The following is a 21,091-nucleotide window of genomic DNA, read 5'->3' on the forward strand; positions in this document are numbered from 1 at the left end:
AGCCCAGAAACTATAAACCTTGGACATCCTAAGTTAAAATCAAATTTAACAGGAAAACCAAATAAAGCATAAAGAAATGCAACGCCAAAACATCCAAAAAATCTCAATTATGCTTGGTTAAAAGCTCTCTAAAATCTCTAACTAGCTAAAAGGCACGGCATTTGTGTGCATAATATGTGTGTGTTTATATATAAACTAATGAACGCATGCTTTTGAAGATGAATCATACATTTCCACTTCATAGTTTGTAAGTGAAAATTCATTAGAGATCTTGTTCTGTTTTGCAGGAAAGGGGAAAAAAAGAGAAGAAATGTACTGCACGCCTTTAGAAATCTCTTAATCGTATCCAAGTCCACAACTGTAGAACCATCTCAATGTGAACAGTGTGTTTTTGCCTGGTTACTGTCACCACAGTAACACCCATGTAGCTGCTAAAAAGCTCATCTCCTGGAAAAAGAGCATAAATTAGAAAGTGATATATGTACCAGGTATCAACAGTGCATCAGAGGGACCTCAGCAAGGCCTTATGGAATCTGACAGCAGTGCAAGGAGCACACTGGAGGATACATAGAGCTCTTTTGGCTGCAGGTGGGTATCTCTGCGAGACCAGAGGGAACAGCTACAGATGCAAGGCCTCTGTGATGGAGGCAGCTGGAGAATGATGAACCTCTCTGGGCTGCTGTCCAGAAATGGTCATGCTGTCATGAGGAGCTAAGAAAGGGTGTTCATAAGCAGCGTCAGTTTTTGTCATGGAATGAAATCTGTACTGGCAAAGCTTAAAAACCCGCCCCTCCTCTCCTAGTAACAGCTGGACTCTCTCTGACTGACTACATTGTCTGCTCCATGTCCACAACCCAGATGTAACGCTGTTAATTACAGAGGTATTGGTTGTAGCTCCCGTAGGGAAAACCTTTGTTACACTTTACACTCTATGTGCATATTAGACTGGAAAAAACAAAGTATTTCCACAAACTAAAAACAATACTTCTATCATGTAAAGGATTCACATGATAAGAAGTTACCTGACATCTGCTCAGTATTTCCTGGTAGGAGAGTCAGGCTGCTTCACTTGGATCAGTGGCCAATGTCATCTTGCATGCATCTCTCAGAAGTTTTGCTTTGTCTCAGAATAAAAAGTCTCACTTTCCTGGACACATTATTGTTCATATTGGTCAAACATACTGATAAAAAAGCAAAACAAAAATAATCCAACTGAACTTCAGTGAGCCTATTTTCCTGCAAAGAACCACGTTTTAGCCAGTTTGCTGTGCTCCCAACTTCTTCTAGTACCTGATCAATGAGCTACAGGCTGAGCATTTCAGTTCTCTGCTGCTACAATATTCCTGCTTGGATCATGACAAGAAAAAGTTCCTTAAAGAAAACCAACCTGGGTTCTTCGTGGTCTTTGGAGGGGAAAACCAACACAGAGCCTCAAACACAGTTGGTCCTGGCCTATAACAGCACATTGGAGACCAGCATTCCCAAGGAGCTCCCAAACCAAGACTGAATATCAACCACACAGCGTTACTTGGTTCCCCAGCACCCAGGGAATCGAACATTTTAAATCCTACAGAAACCATTCCTCTTTGTCTATAACCAACTTTCATTTTACTTCTTTGCTCAAAGCTCTGGTCATCAGACTTACCCAGGCAGGAATTAATTTTTCTTTGCCATTGTTAATGGATAACTCAATCGTGGTAGTTAAAAAAGAATAGGTGGTATGAGTCAGCAGCGGAAGGTGACACATAGAGCACCTGGTCATTTTTCCTTGTTCCTTTCTGCCCATCTTCTGTGGTCAGCCAGATATGGGTGGTGCTTTGGAGAAGCAAGCAGGTGGGCTGAGACATGGCTTGTCCCAGGAGAACGGGGCTTTTTTGCTGTGATTGCTGCTAGAGGGGAAGGCTTAGAGTGGCAGCCAGGTAAGACAGACAGCAAGACAAACCGAGAAGGCAAAAGGAGCTGAAGGGAGAGCATTGTTGAGCCTAACCTGCTACACTGTCCATTTCTGTTATAAATTCTGATTTAAAATGCAACTTATTGTTTTTATCTCTGAAACACAATTGATTTTATAAGTCAGACACGATCCTAGAGCCAGTGCTGTCTAAACGGTGATCTTTAATAAAGCAGAGGCTAAGGATGTGTGAAGGGAGCCCACATAGCAGAAATGCTGCGATGATCTCAGAAGTGTTAGGAACTGAAGTTTAGCTCTGCATTCTAATGAACAATGCCTATATAGGTTTCTAGACAAATCACTTTAGGAGAAATAAAAAATGTCAATTATTGCAGTGCAGTTTTGTTATCCAGTTACATGAAGTACCCATCATAATTAAAGCATTTTGGTCCTTTATCTCATGTGGATTTTTTCTGAGTTTAACCCTAACTCTTTTTTGCTTTACAGTAATTTTCCTCAGAGTAATTACTACATTTGGAAGCTTAGAAGAATATAACCTCAGCCTCGCTCCCTCCAGCACAGTGAAGATTTCTGCCTTGAAACCTACTTTCTCCCCTTCACATAATTTAAGGTATGACACATGATCAATAACATTAAAGTGCAGAAAACTTTCTCATATGATAATTCTATTGATTTTTAGTCGAAATAATTAAACTAACTGTTGAGACCAAGTTCATCAATATAATCTGACTGCTTTGTTCCCCGTCCCCCCTCCCCCTCTTGAGTAAGAGGAATCACTCAGGGTCCCCTGGCTAGCATAACCAGTCATAGCTACTGCGCTGCTCTGACATGATACCGAATAGTCATTATACACCTGATTGTTCTCACCTTGCTCTTAAAACCACCTGCATGCAAATCCCTGGCTCCAAATGACACCCTCCTCCTGAATCTTCCACTTTGCACTGCACGTTTCCAGAAGCCTCCATCTCCATTCTCTTCTACGTGCTCCTTTCTACACTCTCAGACTGCTCTGTGAAACATCAAATACAATTTTAGAAGGCAAATTGTATTTTTCATAGATAACAGAGATTGAGCGGCAAATTTGTGCTAAATGCCAAATTTATTTCCATTTTGATGACAGAAATATATCTACAAATTAACACCTCAGCTCAGACTGTACTTTAACAGTGGGACTTTGCTACCAGCCTGTTCTCTGTAAAGCAGAGCAGGTCTCTGGTACAGTATGAAATGGGAAAACTGAGAAAAGTCTCTGAGGTTTTCACTGAAAGCCAAGCAGCTTCTCTGTAAGGATGGCTGACTGAGTTGAAAATTTCATCTCATTCTCTGATTCCCTTAAGACCTGTGGCTTAGTTCCAACCAAATCTCTCCCCAACACATCTTCCTTATGCCTGAGTTTTTGCTGAATGAAGAAGTCCAAGAAAATGTGCCTTAAGGTTACACATAGCCAAGCTCCTATGAGCCAGTGAAATAAGAGGATTCTGCAGAGTGTCTGCAAATGGATTCACTCTCATCACGAACACGACAACTTGTGCTGCCATTGAGCTGCTCCTGCACCCAAGTGGTTGGAGCGAGGAATCTCTTCAAGGCAATAAATAGGATACGACTGGAGATTAGAGACCTACGTCATTGCTACGTGCAGCCAGAGAAGGGATTCTTTGTACTGGTTTCCTGATGAGCGATGTGTAAAACGTCCCCAGATTTGGCTGTATTCAAGGGACACCATGGCACGCGTGTACATAGCAGCTGATACTCTGACTATCCACCTCTGCAACAAACTGAGAGAAAGTCTTCCAAAATTTATCCTGGTGACACTCTAATACATCCTATGGAACGCACTCTCGTGGAGCAACTGATTCAAAACATTTGCAGCAGTTTATGCTGAAGAAATGGCTAGAAACTCTGGAAGATTTATAGAACATGGAGCAACTCACAGCCTGAATCAGGCACTCAGCACGGCAGAGCGCAGCAGTCAGTCCTAGCAGATCCGTTACTCCCCACCCAGCTGAGCCACAAACACTTCTTCACTGACAAACATTCCTCAGCAACATTCCTAAGCTCTGTTGGTGTTTGCAAGTTGCAGGATTTTCCTGAAAGAAATCAGTGTGTCCCCACATTTGACCATGTTATCTGAAGTACAAGATAAATTACAGCTAATTTATAAATCTCTGAAGAATCATGCTTTCTGAAGTGTTAGTATGTTTAATAGCCATGCAACTTGATGGCCCAATAAATGACCTAGAAAATGTTTTATTAACTTTTTAATATGTATTCCAAAGGCTTATTTACAGTACGTCTAACAGTTAACTCTGCAACTAAACACACGTGCAGATGTGGTCATCAGCAGACACACGTATTCAGCTGCTTCCAAAACCCAAGATATTCCCAGTTGGTATGGCTCTGGGAGGTGCAGTTGGAAGAATGAACGTGTTACAGATTGGAAGGACATCAAAAGGAATGATCAGCTCTGTGCGTCCACGCTTGGCAAGCCTTCCTTCCAACTGTTCACACGGGGACGCACAAATATCCAACGATAACTTCCATCAGAGATGAGCAGATTTTCTTTTCTAGGTGAAACTCAATACATCAAACTTTGTCAAAGCATTCATTTTTTATCACAATTGAAAAGTAGAATTACAGCATGCTCGGGCTGCCTTTCAAGTGCCAAATCCACATCTTGGTGGTCGCACCCTGCTTCCATTAAAAGCAATGGAGTTGAATGACACTGCCTGGCCTTCACTAAGTCAAATGAAACACAGAAACAGAAAGAAAGGGGGATTAAAAAGAAATTGCTGCAACAGAGTCAGAAGTCAAACTCAGGAAGCCTGCCTACCACTGCCTACATCTGCTGTGGGGAGTTGGGGCAAACGGGAGGACGCAGTGACAGATTAAGAAGAAAAGCATGCGTTAGGAAACCGTGATGTTATGGTACATCAAGACAAGACAACAGGGGAAGAGAATTAAAAACCATGGAGAGGAAAAATACCTAAAGCTTCAATCAGAAAGGAAAAAAATGATACGAAGAAGAAGTCAACGTATGTAAGAGGAGATATATCATTATAGGCATTTTTTCACACGTAAAATAGTTGTTTGTCAAAGCATCTTCAGGAAACACGCAGATGCCATGTTTGCCTCAAATAGGTTTATATTTACTATGGCATTACAGTGGCTTGGGTGGTACGCTGTTGTTGACAGAACGTCTTCCTCATCCATCCTAGCCACAAATCACATTTACAGCTGCCTCAGAAATATTATCACAAAGCATTCGTTACTGACAGCATTAGGGAAAACCTAAAACCCAGCAGTGCTCATGCCCTCACTGTTCTGAAAAGGTGAATTATTTTGAAGGAGTAGTATAAAACTTGCAATTCTTCATACTGCTCACTACTTCAAAATGCACTGCTGAAGTGGTTGACACAACATAAACCAGAAAGATGCTGTGACTGTCCCAGAACTGAACATCTCACATCCAGGTGACAACCAGCATCTTGCCAGTGGAGCCTGGCACAGCCAACACGGTACTGGCTTCCTAGAGCCTGGAATGGAGATTTGTGATAAAAAGGAGGCGGTGTGGAAGACAAGAATGGGTATGAAAAACCTCCAGAGCCCTGTTAGTACTCTCTACACAAACATCTCAATAAGCTGAAAGACTAGATGGGATGTTTTCTTCTGCTGTTGGCTTATTTTGCATCTGCTTGAACCAAACCCAAAGACATCCATATTCTTAAAATAATAAAAGCACTCTACTCAGGCTTCAGGCCACCCCCAGGCCAAATGCATCTTCCTGACTACCAAAACCTCTCCTCCCAGGGCTCTAAAGTCAAAGGCATTTGAAACAATTTTATTTCCCAAAAGCAGCACTTTTCAGAATTTCACTTTTAAATTCTGACTACTGTGAAACTACCGTAGAAGGGTAAACAACGGGACCCTGGTTTCAGCAGTTGCACTACTGCATCTGCAGAGGAACCATACAGAAGCTCTCCTGCTGGTAGCACTCACAAAATGCATCTATCTAAGGGCATCCAAACAGATGGACCCACGTGACACAGGGATGAATCCATCCCCGTGGTCTGCAACAGCTCAACATCAGCGCTAGTCAAATCAGAAGGAAAATACACATAGAAAAGGTTGCTTTGCTTTTCAGCACTCAGTGACAGAGTCTTTTGCATTCCACTTCCCAGCCTCAGTTTTGGAAACAGCCATCAACTGTCCACACTCTCCATCGCTTGACAACTGCAGCCCGTTACAGGGATCTGCATCCCTGGAGGCATGCATCTCCTGAGGAGGATGCAAGAGGCAGAGGAGGGGCATCATGAGCTGCAGCCACAGATCTGCTCAATATCATAGATCTCCTTGGGACAGTCAGCAGATAAGATGAGAGGTGAATCGTCTGCTATCACAACATCATCCTCAATGCGCACACCAATACCACGAAATCTCTCTGGAGCACTCACATCGTCTTCAGGGATATAAAGTCCTGAAAAAAAGGAGGGAATTAAAACATGCCATGCTCTCCAAAACACCTTTCCCTCGCTGTACCACCATAAGAACAGGGTTAGATTTTCAGCAATATTAAGAAGCATTTGACCCTGAAGAAGTTTAAGAAGAAAAACTGTTCTCTTTCCCCTCAATCACAGCAGCTGGTAAACAAAGAAAGGGAATTATCTGACAGTGCCTACAGACACTAGCATGTTAATAAAAACTTCCACAATTACAGCTGGTCCTTTGGCACTTCTTGCTCTCAGTGCTGTGCTCACAGTGATGATTTTAACAGTGTTCTGAATAGAAAGAGAGAAGAGCCAAGCATTAAATATCAGTTTTCATCTGACAGCTCCAAATCAAGTGACTTGAGGAAATAATGATTCGTTGTGAAATCCTAGTTTGCAAAGATAAGTTGTGAATGCTTGTAATTGCAGGCTGCGAGGCTCAGGAGACACTTGCACTACAAGTGACTGGTAGTTATTCAGTTACAGTAACACAGACCACAGCACAAGTGAATTTACCCTGCTTCTCTGCACTGCAGCTGACCTGTGATGCTGAGGATCAACTGCCAGCAGTGTTAAGTTCTAAACTATTCTGTCTCCTGCTGCACAGACACTTTCTGAGAGTTCATGTCCACATGAACTAACTACTCAAAGCAATACTTTTATCCTCAGTGTTACATGATTTTGTCCACCACTGACTGTATCTTTTTACCTGGCTCAATGGTTATCACCATGCCTGGCTGGAGCGGGACAGAGCGGGATACATCTGGGGTATCGTGAACATCCATGCCCAAGTAATGGCCCACGTGGTGTGGGCAGTACCTTCGAACAGCCTGACAGAAAACAAAGCAAGTGTTATGGAGGTAATTAAATGCAGCCAGTCTGTTGTTCAAATGCAGAAGATGGGGAGAAGAGAGACAGCAGTTATGTGCTGTGCTTCGTTATCTGCTTCTCTCTGGGTTCTCAGTTTACCAGAACTGGAGGGCCCTCAAAACCTAACAGTAACAGCTGCCTATTCTGAGTGCCTTCCTTCCTCCCTGAAAGGAAGAGCTCAAGCACATCCTCACCTCAATATGCCAGGCAAGACTTCAGCTTTTGTCTCACTGACCTTTGCTGCCCCAACCCTTCCCATCCCTTAAACATCCAAGCCCTGTGTTGCTCTTATCAGCAGACCCTGACAAGTGGCAGCAGCCAGCACAGCTGCAAGGGGATGTGGTGAAGCAGTTACCTATGCATTAAGGAAAAGAAGTGGCGTCAATTTCACTCAGCAGCTACAGCAGGATTCTAACCCAGCTCTACCGGGCACTGTTACCGCCTCCCCTGGCACCATCCTAATCTCCTCCCTCCAGAGAGGAGCTCCTGTCAGCAGAAATCAAAGAGCTAATTCCTCCTCTGTCCCTCATCTCCTCACATTCCCTAGGGACTGAGCTGCAGGCGTTGCTCTCATCTGGCTGTGCTGCCACCTGCCGAGAGAAATCGGCATAATCGTCTCCATACGGAGGCAAGAACTTGTGCTGTTGCCGTACTGACACCGTAGCACAATTAAATCTGGCAGAAGTTTTCACTGCTGCCAAAGGGAAGGTTCTGCCACCTGGTCCATGCCATCCTTCAGGTATTGGCACCAGCAATCATGGAGATTTGCAGTGAGTGGGACTAGATAACTTTTCTAAGGCAGCCCAGGTCCCCACTGTTCTTCAGATAGCTACGTGAATCCCAACAGTGACAGAAATCCAGTCCAGTACTGAGATCAGCCCACAACATGAACACACATTAAGTAGGGATAATTAAAAGATTCACTTCTAAAGCACATTCCTGATCTAAATTAAAGCTACTAACATAATCTACAGATGCAACAGTCAAACGTAGTGGGGAGAAGCTGGTTAAAAAAAAACTCACTTCAGGTACCTTGAAGAAGTGGCTGTCAGTGATGCTGCTCTTTAGGATCCCCAGGTCTTTCAGTTTCTGTCCAATGAGGCTCAGCATGAGGCTGTAGATGTTTTCTAGACTCACACCCGGGGAGCAGAGGCTCAGGCAGGACTTCTGGATGTCCAGGACAGCCTGGTACAGTTCTGCTTGAGGCTTGGTGAACCTTCAAATCATTGAGAAAAGGAACAAAGCACATTTCTCAAATTAAGTCCTCTACCCAGAAGCTGTTTTAGAGAATGATTCAATTCAGTGCTGGAACAAGGAAAGTCAGAAAGAAAAGCAACTGTCTCCTTATATGAAATGCCAGACAAGGTATCACTGAAACATGCCCTTCAACACACTGGGTAGAGGCAGGGTTTCTAGTTGACTTCCTAACCCCAAAGCAAACCAAGGCAACACGACTGCTGGAAAAAGAACACACTTGAGCCCAACATGCAGGAATCAAACACACAACCAATAGGGACACTGCACCAGCCGTATACTGCTCAGCTAAACTCCTGTTCCATTAGTCTAAGCAACAGCTGAATGCACAAAAGCCCTCTCTTCTTTTTAAACGTACTATATTACCTAAAAGCAGCTGTAATTAATGAGGCAGTGGGAAATAACAGCTTCTCACACTGAACAATTTGTTTATAGAATTCCACTGCTCCGAAGAAGTACAGAGTAGGACATATTTGAACTAATCTCACAGATTGCACACATACATTCAAACTTGTACGTTATTTAAGAGTTTTTCACACCCCTTCAAAACATCCTTGTTGTAGCATACCTTCCATTGACAGGCCAGGTTCGTGTGATGTCACTTACATAGCAGGAAAACTCACATCCACCATCTAGCAAGACCAGTTCACCATCCTGGAGAACAACAGGAAAAAATGCCATGTGGATCAGTGGCTATTAACTCAATTGTTTTCTTAGAGAGGAAGAAAGGAGATAATGCAGTAATTTTTGCAAAGCAGATGCAGAGATGTCAGCTCCTTTTGCAGAACAACACCCCAGCTGCTATTACCTACAACTTGGCTACTGCAGTTGGATTGCTTCTCTGCCACAGTCTCTCACTATTAGGCTTATTTATAGCCTGAGCTCTAATACACTGATGTCAAACACTTTGGAGTAAAAAAGACATTTTCCTTGAACTATTCTGTGCTCTGAGATATCAGCTCGATTGACACTGGAACTCCTACTCCAGCAGATTATACAGCTGGCTCCTTTCACTAGTAGTTCTCTGCCTGTGACTGAGACAGAAAGGTTTTGCAAGGAAAAAAAAAAACGGTTTTCTGAGCAACCCACGAGATCATTAACAAGTAAAAATATTAGCCTTGTCACAAGGCCTAGCAAAATAACTTTTCTGATAGTGTATCACTGCCATAAAATTGCTAATTTGTACCATCTTTCTTCTTCTCTTTTGGGACTTCCTTGACTGCTCTAAGATATACTTCTGAATTTATCTGGTGATGAAAAACAGACTTCTGTAGATACAAATCTCCAAATCAATTCAGCAAAACTGTCCCATGTCAGTCAAATTGCTGACTGCACATCTTTCAAAAAAGTAATGCAAAAAAGACCAAGATCCAAGAACAAACCCCCACTGCCTTGCTTTTCTTCCTTAAATAGATGAGAAAAAAATACGAGCAATCGGATCTGTGAAAACTTAGGATTTAATTAACTGTGGATTTACCTTTCTTCTTGGATTACTTTACATAGTGATTTTTATAGAGATTCATTCCACAGGTCAGTCTGTGCCAGCAGCCTTGATGTGGTATGACAGAGAATAATTATAGCATATTAGTGGAGAAAAGAGGAAGAATGCTAGCATTACTTCCATTGCTAGCTGCTATCATCATGTGCAGATGTGTCACACACACACTGTACATAAACTAGAAGTGGGATGGTCTCACTACCACTCTCCATTTAAACCCTCTATAAAACTTTTTCAAACCAGTTGGTTCAATTATTTAAGTAAAATACAAATTTACAGTACCTGTCCTCTTCCAAGTAATTAAACAGGCTAAGTAACACTCTAATGACTAAGGGTTTTAGCCTCTGGTTTGACTGCTCAGTGCCTTGTTACGTCAAGCACCTTGTCCTCTCTCTTGAAAGCTGAGTCCACTAAGTGATGGACTGAAGTCCACTTATGCAGCCTTCAGATACCTTCCAGCTTAGATACCTTGTCAGCCTATTTGGCAACAAGATGTGCAAGAAGCAGCTCACAAAGGAAAAGTCAAGTCTATGAGTTTAACCCCCTACTTACTAGTTTAGAAAAAAGCAAGTGACAGTTGCTTAACTGATTAACTTTAACAGAAGCAACTGAAGTTACATGTGCATGCCTGACCTTGGAAGACAGAACAACAAAGGAGGTTTATTTCTGCTGAAAACAGTCTGTCATATCTTTTGTACATGTGTCCCTACAGACCATTTCAAGGTCTGCCTGTATGCCAGCTTCAAGAAAAAGACAGCGCTTGCAAGAAAAGTTTCACCCTGCGTTAACATGGAACATAAATATGCTCCACTGAAAATAGTGAATACAGCAGTGGGGTAACACTGCTCCTCAGAATACTTATCTGAATCTAAAGGCTTTTTGTCAGGAAAGCTGGAGAGGATTCAATTCAACAGTATGAATATCCAAAATACATTCATTAATACATTAATTTACCTACAACTATCTAATTTGTCTCTCTTGATGTTTAATGCTAGGCCTTTCCCTTCTTGTTCCCCTTCCCTGCTTTACTGGCCTACATGGAGTCTGAAATGCATTTCAGCTTAGCCAGAGAAGGAATGCATTACTGCACCTTTGGTTGCAAAGCAAGGCCAAGAAATGCAAGTGACAGCAGAAGGATTCCAGAGTGCTTTTACTCTGTCTGCTGAAGCTCTCTCTCCTTTGTGAGGGCAGCAGTTCACCCAGTACTGCACTACTGAAACATGGTGTGGAAGCAGGCAACCTTGCTAAATTAAATATTTACAAGCTTGTTTCCATGTCCACTTTGGAGAAAATACAGCAGCAAGTGCAAAGAGAAGAGAAAGAGACCAGAAGGAATAAAGTTAATCTATCATTGACAGCAAAGCTTACCAGGAAAAAATTCCTTTCCCCTGCTAACTTGAAAACACTGAAGTGTTTTGATCTGTTCAGCCAAAACAGATCAGCAAGGGGACGCATATGGGGACAGTGTGTCACATAAACACATTTCAAGTAACTGGATGGCATATGGTTTACCTTAATGAGCTGATTGTTCTTCACATAGTGCAAAGTGTTTGATCTATTGCCACCAGCAACAACAGGGGGGTAGGCCAAGATGTCCGCACCACGAGCTCGGCACTCAAATTCAAACTGGAACACCAATTCAAAGAGGAGGAGATTGTTAGTGCTGATTCTAGTGATTAACTGCCCTGGAGCTATTATGATTCATGTCCTACAAGTCTTTTTTTAATTTGTACAACACAAAGTGAAACTGTGAAGTGACCTCATCATATGAAAGCAGCCTAAAAGATTTCTCAGAGCACTGGAGGAAATAACACAGAACTATCCATTTATCAAGACAGCACGTTCAACCTACACGCAATCTCACAGAAGCTCTCCCTGGTGCAAGTATATTGTATCAGAAATTCATTACACTGTCATAAATCCAGGTGAGGATTTGCTCTTACATAAAGTTTCGCTGTTAGCTGCTCTGCAAGTCTGCAAATTATCCAAGATGGCAACAGTTATTTTGGTGTTTAGTCTATTTAGAGCAGTATCCAATAAAAAGGTTATAAAGCATGTACTACCTTGATGTTTGAAAAAAAATTAATTAATTCAGTGATGAAGCGGATGAAATGAACAAACTTGTCTCTAAAGCCCCTCTATATCCTCAATGTACTACTAGCTTGTCTTTTCTGTAATAGGCAAAACCACTTGGGACAGAATACTCCAGGTTGCCTACGTGAAGTGAAAAAAGTTCTATGATTCTGATGTGGAGTAAAAAATTGAGCTGTAAAATACCCTACAATTGAAATGATTTTCTTTACAAGTTAGACATGCATCTCAGCACCATGTCAGCACAGGCCCAACTATGTCAGAATGGAGGCTCAAATCCTGCTGATGTAACTCAAACATGCATCTCACTGCATTTCCTTACAAAATTCCTTACTAAACATGCAGGCAGGTATCTACACTGCTTCATGACAACTACGGTAAGCTGATGTAATGAGAGGCCAGAGTCAAGACAAGCAGGCTTTACAAATCGGTCTTAAATGCACTCATGTTTTGTACAATACAATTGTTTTATAGAATATGATGAAAACTGTGCCTCCAGTTTTCTTTAGCAGGTTTCGTAGAAAAATATGGTAGAAAAAGACATCAACAGCATATAAATTTAGTCAACCCATAAATTCCTTCAGTAAATATGGGGAAAATACTGCTAAAGAATTCCTCACACTTACTCTGTTGCAAAAGCTGCAGAAGTTTCTCAAAATCAGACACTACAGCTGCTAGCAGTTATATATCAATTAAGTATACCCTTCTCAAATGTGGAAGGTGAAATTCAGAAGTGTGCAGAAGTGAGAATCCTCATTTAGATGGTATCCCAAAGTCATCACAAACAACCACACAGCTAGGAAAAGCTCCTTCAATAAATGAATTTTTTTTTTCCAGTTCTTTCACACAAGTCATGGTGCTGTTTTGGTTTGGTTTTTTTTCCTCCCTCATTGCCTTGGTGGTAGTTTGTAAAATGGACAGTAGAAAACAGGCTGCATTTGATTTACAGAGGTAACAAAATCACACGCCTTAAAAGAAGTAATTTCTTGAACTTCAGTGCCTTTTATTAAGCAAAAAGCAGATAACTGTAACATGAAAGTAACCTATTTCTTTTCTCAATTAGCCTATCTGTTGCATGATTTACCATCTACAGTAAATTATCTTTATTACAGATATAATCTCTCTGCACATTCAGCAAGAAAAGGAAAATCCAGATGTCCCAGAATTCTCACTTAGGGTAAGAGAGATTGGTAAAAAAAATACCTCTACTGAAAGCTTATGTTCAAAAACAGGATTTTTCATTTATTGGGCTAGTATGTCTCCAGAGCTATCAGTTTGCTTAGATAAGGCACACTTTGAACTCTGTGTGTCCATGAGACACACTTACTCAAACACAGATGTAGCTAACCTCCATCTCCTTTACAACTTCTCTGGAATTAGCTGTTATATTTTGTCTTCCCCTTTATCTCTTATTTTCTTTAGACCTCCTTCATTCTTCCTTCTCATAGCTTTGCTTTGCTTTTTCTTCCACACTGCAACTTCCCTCACACAAACTGTGTATTCCTTTAACCAAATCTTCCCATGACCACTGACAGGATTATTTTGTGTCTTGCCACAACACTCAAGGTACTCTGAAGAATCAGGCCAGCATCTCTGAAAAGAGACCAGAGAAGAGGCTGACTTTTCACTTACTTTACCCACCCCCCACCTTTTTTTAATGCCTTTAAATTCACAATAACCATTTCTGAAGCCTTGACTCCATCTTTACTGATTCTTGGAAATAAAGACAATGAACAGAAGACCTCCAGGAAGAATATTTTATCCTCAGCATAAGGAAACTGAACTTTGGAGCCAGTCTGTGTGTGAGAGCAATAGTTCTAGTATGGCTACCAGGTACAAGATATATATCCATAGGGGTGGAAGAACATTTTTATTATTGTAAGCCCCAAATTAAGATTCTGTTGACATCCCCAAGCACATTCCAAAACAATCTGCTGCAACACCATCTTAAATCAAAGGAGTTATCCAAGCAAGGCTACAGTTCTTGGCTAAAGGGTGTCTGGGGTTTGTCCAAGGTACCATGAGAGCTGGGTGAAAGAGAAATATGCTACAGTGTGAGGCACACTATAGGGAGACCTGCCATTCCTAGTTTACTAGAACAGTAAGAAATGTTTAACCCTTCCATCTCACTCCCAACAGTGACACACTCACCTTTGCATACAGAAAGGCTTCATCCACTGGAGATTTTCTGGCAAACATTGTCTCTATGAAAGCCTACAAAAAAAAAAAAAAAAAAAAAAAAAGAAGGGCCTTTCAGTTAGTAAAAGACCTGCTGTTACCTGCTGTCTTTTGGGGAATGCCTAAAATCAGCTATTTTCTTGAAAATAATGGAATAAATGGAGAAGAAAGTAACACAGAGAAGGAGAGAGGTTGAGGAGACCGTATAAGGGGCACCCCTGTTCCTGAATAAACACAACTCTGTCAAAGTCTAACACCTGCTGGCTCATCTTGGCTGAAGTTACACTGAGAGAAGCTAGCGGTCCGTGCTGTCTTCCTGTGTCTCCATGTGATGTGCAGGGAGCTGAGCCCAGCCAATAGCTGAGAGACCGCAGCTCAGTAACTAAGATTACATCTTATCCTTCCAACCCAATTCACGCTATCAACACCCTCTCCTCTTTCCTGTTTGAAGGAATGCATTGGTTCTTTCTGACAGTACACGACTGCATACCTCCGCTGTCACTCGTCCAGCTATCTTCATCCTTTCAATCTCTGCAGGAGATTTGATCAACCGAAGGTTTTGCACTAGATGCCGGATGCCTTGGATGTGATTTTTGCTCCGAGCTTTTATCTCAGCCAGGGGTTGCATATAGTCAGAGTGCAGTTCTTTATGCACTGGTTTAGTCACATCATACCACACCTTGTTTGACTCACCTGGAATACAAAACAAATGATGCAGATGAAGATAAATTTAGAAATTCCCTCCTCATACTGTACAAAGTCACTCCTCCTAAGCTAGACCTGTTGATGCACTGGTAATTTCCTCTGAATCCGTATTTACAGGTCATATATTTACTTTCAGACAATGCTAGAGATCCCCTTAAATCCAGAAAATTAGCAATGCATAACATGTAGATTTGACAAATCTCCATTTGTATGCAAATACTGCATTTTGTGATCATCCCCGATCTTGCACAGATAAATGCAGATCACTTATCAAGGCTGCAGTTTTGTAGGCAAACAAGTGACTGCACTGCAGTGGTACATGTTTTGAATCATGCTCTCATTTAGTCTGCCCCCTTGTAAGGCAATACACGCACTGCGTGGAATCAAGGTAATTATTGCCCATGCTTCAGAATACCTTCGGTGAGCAACTGCTTACTTTGTCCATTTAGAGGAGATGAAATTACTGAGGACAAGTGTACTTACCTATACGGAAATGTATTTAGAACATCAAAATTAGCACCTGCACCCCCATAGGAACATTTGTAATGGGAATGAGTAGAAAAGCCATCCTGAATGACAGCTAAGGCCCATCCAGGCTCTTTTTTTTGGTGACAGCGATCATTAGCAGATGCTTACAAGAAATCCCAAAGAAACAGGGCATTCACAAAAATACATTTCCCCAGCACATCCTCCTCACTTCCCGTTTCTCCATTTCAAGGCTCCATCTTCATAACAGCATGGAATTCAAACCTTTTGAATCCATTTATACTTTCGTGTTTCAAACCTCCCATGGATGATCTACAATTTAAAACTTAAAGGTGTGAAAGCTGCCCCCCAACCACTTTTCCTTTGTTTGCAGATAATGAAATCTAGTGACTAATCATTCCTGCTTATCCTCTCTGCACTTTCTGTGACCACAGACATCTCTCATACCTTACCCACAGTTCTCTTTTTCAAATGGAACAAGTTTGTCTAGCACACAACTCACACACAAGCTGTATTTCTGATCATTCTTGTACCCCTTTGTTTTTCACATTTTCAGTATATCCTTTTTTGAAAGAAAATAACTAGAATCGGTGACAAAATTGATGACTCCAGCATTCACTGTATCTGCATAATCCCTCAAGCACTCACCCTTTTTATACTGTCATAAACTTTCAGCTTTGCTTTATCATGTGTATAAATTCACTCTGGATTATAAATACTGAAGCTACATGGTGGTGCAAAAGAGAATATCTGATGAACAGTAATGTTTGTGTTTCAAGAGGAAGTCAATGTCTAGCTAACAAAGGTGAGGGAACAAACAAACTCCCTCGATGGATCATTCTTCAAGTCTATTATGAATAAATTCCTTCGAGTGGTTCTGGCCTTATCAGCAAAAAGATGTGCCTAAAACAGCAACACGTGCTCTCTTGTTTATTCCATTCCTTACTTTTCAGAGATGTGCCATCAGTGTTCACATGGGTACCCAAAAAACTCAGGTCACATAGGAGACGCAGAACCCGTGAGAGAAGCAGTTCTGCATTACCTCACTGGACTTCCAAAGAAAATATAATCACAGAACGGCCAGGGTTGGAAGGGACCTCAAGGATCATGCACCTCCAACCCCCGGCCACAGCCATGGCCACCAACCTCCCCATTTAATACTAGACCAGGTTGCCCATGGCCCCATCCAATCTGGCCGTGAACACCTCTAGGGACAAGGCATCCACAACCTCTCTGGGCAGCCTGTTCCAGCACCTCACCACTCTCATAGTAAAGAACTTCCCACTGACATCCAACCTAAATCTTCCCTCCCTCAACTTCAAACCATTTCCCCTTGTCCTGTTGTTATCTTCTCTTTCTAAGAATTGGCTCCCCTCCTGTTTACAGACCCCCTTTAGGTACTGAAAGGCTGCAATTAGGTCACCCTGCAGCCTTCTTTTGTCCAGGCTGAACAAGCCCAGAATGTATATCATGTATATGCATAATGTATATCATAGATGTCAGCCTAACTAAAATTTTGTGTGAACAGGCCAAATACAGAATAGGCAGGAGCAGCAGAACAAGCCCCTTCCTCGCTCAGACCACCTCTCAGTTTACAAATATTGTTACTGAGATTATGTGGGACAGAAGGTGGGAGTTCATACTGGCTAGCTTTAAATGCCTAAATTAAGATCCTGCATCTTTTCTACAGTCATCCAACAAGGATAGCTTACTTCTAATGTGAGTATATTAAAGCACTTACATGAGATCCTCCTTGCTTCCATCACCAATACAGGCTCCCAAACTAGGTATTCAAGGGAGGGGCCTACACCTACTTAGTATAAGTTTCTTCCCACAACTGTTGAGATGTACCATTCAGACCCTACAACCTATGACTTATCTCATCCCCCTTCATTTTTGTTACCTTTCAGCTTGGCCACCAAGTGCCTGAACTCCTCAATAGTGTAAGCTTCATCTACTCCTGTCAGAGCGATGGCCCCGTCTGTGCCTGACCTGGGCCCGTCCCACAGCTCTCGGCTTGGGTCTCTCCGGGGGACAAAAAGTATGGCCTTGTGAGAGGGCAGCGCTTTGCCAGGAAGGCTCTGCAGCACCAGGATGCTGTCAGGCTCCTGGAACCCACAGAGGTACAGGAAGTTCGTGTCCTGGTGGAAAACGTAGGGGATATCATTGCTCATGTAGTATGTGGGGTTGGATAGCAGAATCACTGTGTGGTCCAATCCTTCCCAGCCTTGGGCTTCCTTCTGGATCAATGACATCAGTTTGTGCCGGCGAAGAGAATATTCCACCTGTGACAATCCTGGGGTTACCTCCCCTATGACCAAAAAAAAAATCAGATCAAGAAATAATTCAGGGCACTCATGATATTTCACTAATCACATGCCTGATTCCTGCTTGCTTCCCGATGCCTTTCATTTGCATGGCTTTGCTGCAGTCCCCCACAAGCCTTTCCATTGTTCTCTCCTACATCTTCTCAGCTCTTGCCCCTGCAGCACATCCTTGCTCATTCTGCTCCTCCATTGTGCAAAAGAGAGGAATTTGTTTTAAATACTTAGATTTTCTGATATATATTTCTATGCAAAGACAGAACCTGGTAGATCCAGACAACCATCCAAAGCATTCAGTGAACAGTGACTTTCAGAAGATAAGGAAAAAAGAAGGGGGTCAAGGCAAACTGAACTATGCTGAAAACAGATGAATTCTTTTAATAGCATCTGGACATTGAACCAAAGATTACCTCCTTATGCTGAGCACTGATTTCCTCAGATAAAGCTAGAATGTCTGTTGAAATACACACTAAGTCAACTCATAAAGTAACTAAGGGGCAGACCGAGAGTTAGATACACGGAGAGGAGTCAGAAATACAGAGGTTCTCCTCACAGGATTCCAGGCAGAAGGAAACCACGACCTGTGCTGGCATCTCTCTCTGATTAAGAGAAGGATTTTTTTTTCTGAAGATGTAGCTGCTCTCAATAATTAAAAATCCGGATTTTTCTGAAGCTAAATATTCTATTTGAAATGACTCTAAACCAGTGTTTTCTTTGATGAAAGTCTTTTCTACAGTGTACCTGTCACAGAGGACAAGAAGTGAAGCAGCCAAGAGACTCATCAAAAGTAGACTGAAGTCAAGAGAACAACCACCAACCATCTAAGTATATACTTTTAAAAACATGAGATTCCTTAACTGTGTTACAGATTAATACATGAACCTTATCAGTGCTTTGGCTATTTTAACATAGATTTTAACATAGATTGCATTTTCACACTGCTAAATTCTAGTTTCATATTCTTTCTTTACTCTTTAAGGTACTGACAATTCTAGGAAAAAAGTTCAAAATTTGACTTCTACTGTAAATGGATTCCTGTATGAGTAGGGTCAGAGGAGGAGGTTCTATCCAGCACATTTGTCTCTGACAAAAAAAAAATTAAAGAAATGACACTTTTCACTTGCATTCAACTTTACAGCTCGGTATTTGGTGTAGAAATCTTCTTTATAGACGTAGAATGACACAGAATAGAGAAACTGTTTCAGTGCAATCTGATCCCACTCTTCAGTAATATTAAACTGCACGTTTCCTGTGTTCTGCTGCGTTCCTACCAGCTAACTACTGCATAGAGTCCAAAAAGCTGCAAGAAGGTGGAACACAGGAACCTCAGCTGCTTTCCAACTGTGAGGCCTGGAGCCCTCTTTGCCTTAAAGGCATTTTCTTTTAAAATAAATAACTGCAGCACTGCAATGCTATATTATTTCTGTAGAAAGGCTGAGAGCTATGGGACTCTACAGCCTTGAGAAGACTGAGAAGGGATCTTATCATTGCTTATAGATATCAAAAGGGTGGGAGTCAAATGGATGGGGCCAGGCTCTTTTCAATGGTATGCAGCAATAGAACAAGGCAGTGGGCACAAACCACAACACGGGAAGGTCCATACAGACATGAGGAAAAAAATATTGTGGGGGTGACAGAGCACTGGAACAGGCTGCCCAGAGAGAATACGGAGTCTCCTTGGAGACATTCAAAACCTGTCTGTACTCTTTACTGTGCAACCTATTCTAGGGAACCTGCTTTAGCAGGGTAGTTGGACTTGATGATATCCAGAGATCCCTTCCACCTCCTGAGATTCTGTCATTCCATGAAAGTAATGCCTACTGTTTTACTGTGTTGGCCCACGACACCAGAGGTGGATGTTGGTGGTATGGCAGTAGAAGTTGAACCTCTACTTGCCAATATTCCATTACATGTTGTTGCTGTGCTACAAAGGGCACCTCAGTGGCAGTCTGACAAAACGGCATCCGACATGGGAGCGCACGTGAAGCAAAGGTGTGTCACTGAATTCCTCCATGTGCAAAAAATGGCACATGCTGACATTCATTGATGCTTGCTGAACACTGATGGACACCAAAGAGTGGTTGTGAGCACAGTGAGGCTGAGGTGGGTGTTGCATTTCATCAGTGGTAACAATGACATGAAAGACAAGCCACATTATGGATGGCCATGCAGATTTTTATAAGCATGGCATGCAGGCTCCTGTTCATTGCGGGTGAAACTGCATCACTAATGGTGGCAACTACACTGAGAAACAGTGCTTAATAGCTGAGAATTTTCTCTATCAAACAGTGTTATTGTGCTCTCTATCTGTTGTAGTTTCCATGGAAATAAATAGGAGGTGTTTCAGAGTACTTTAGGAGCGACCTTCATACAGATGAAATCACGGACATTTGTATGATGCAACAGAACAATATTCTGTCCTAAGCAGCTCAGGAAAGCAGGGAAAAGAAAGGATACCAGCGACTGGATCATGCTGAGCATGAACCTAACCTGGTTTTAGTAGGTGTGGGTGTGTGAAGGGGCTGGGCTGGCCCAAATATCGGTTTGGAATCTTCTTCTGCTGAGCCGGCCGGGTGGAGAACCTCCGGAGAACACATGACTTGCAAACTAGAGGAAAAGAGATGGACCACGTCAAAGGGAAAGATCCTTCCAATTAGCAAACTTCGGAATCATAATCGTGACCTCACTCACAGTAGATTTACCTCGCATCACAAAAACATCCCTCCTTCACCTTCCAATTTGTTACACAGCCACACTGAAAGCAGTTTCTCAGAAGTACGGCTGCGTACCCCGTTTCCAAAACCCAGCTTGGACAACGTTGCTTTATTTCCTAACCAACCGAACCTTCAGATCCAACCGCGCCTGACACCCCACAGCCCTCCCACCACCGCAGCGCCCGGCCCCGCGAGGCAGCCCCGGGGCAGGCGGGGCCCAGCGGCACCGCACCACTGCGGAGAAGGCGTCTCTGACCTGGCAGGCCGCGCCAGCCCCTCACCGCCGCCGGCACGCGCGACATGGCCGGGGGGGCCTTCCCCCAGCGCGGCGCCGCGTCGTGAGCGCATCAACGGGCGCCGCGCCGCCATCTTAGGTGCCCACCGAGACCGCCTGCGCGGGGCGGGAAGGGCGCCGCAGGGCACCGCGGGGCTGAGGCGGCGAAAAAGGCGGGAAGGCGCGCTGAGAAGGCGCGCGACCCCTCACAGCCTGCCTGACGGCCACCCCCCGCTTCTAGAAGGTTCCGGCCGCAGCGCGTGGAGCGGCGCGGCCTCGGGGCGGTGGGCGTGGCTTCGGG

At 42.9% G+C, this 21,091-nt stretch overlaps 1 protein-coding gene across 1 annotated transcript; it reads right to left on the bottom strand.

The window, feature by feature from the left end:
- Positions 1–5,858: 5,858 nt before the first annotated feature.
- XPNPEP3 (X-prolyl aminopeptidase 3) lies at positions 5,859–21,066 on the bottom strand. Its single transcript, XM_065742968.1, is given in 11 exon segments — positions 5,859–6,386; positions 7,106–7,226; positions 8,299–8,482; positions 9,089–9,174; positions 11,531–11,644; positions 14,261–14,323; positions 14,778–14,980; positions 17,382–17,789; positions 20,293–20,409; positions 20,773–20,828; positions 20,830–21,066. Coding segments are annotated over 11 exon segments (1,575 nt in total). The 5' UTR covers positions 20,886–21,066; the 3' UTR covers positions 5,859–6,219.
- Positions 21,067–21,091: the final 25 nt, after the last annotated feature.

Source organism: Cyrtonyx montezumae, unplaced genomic scaffold (genome assembly GCF_038088225.1).
Source record: "Cyrtonyx montezumae isolate F1298 unplaced genomic scaffold, pur_monq_1.0 scaffold_3, whole genome shotgun sequence".
In the NCBI taxonomy this organism is placed as follows: Eukaryota; Metazoa; Chordata; class Aves; order Galliformes; family Odontophoridae; genus Cyrtonyx; species Cyrtonyx montezumae.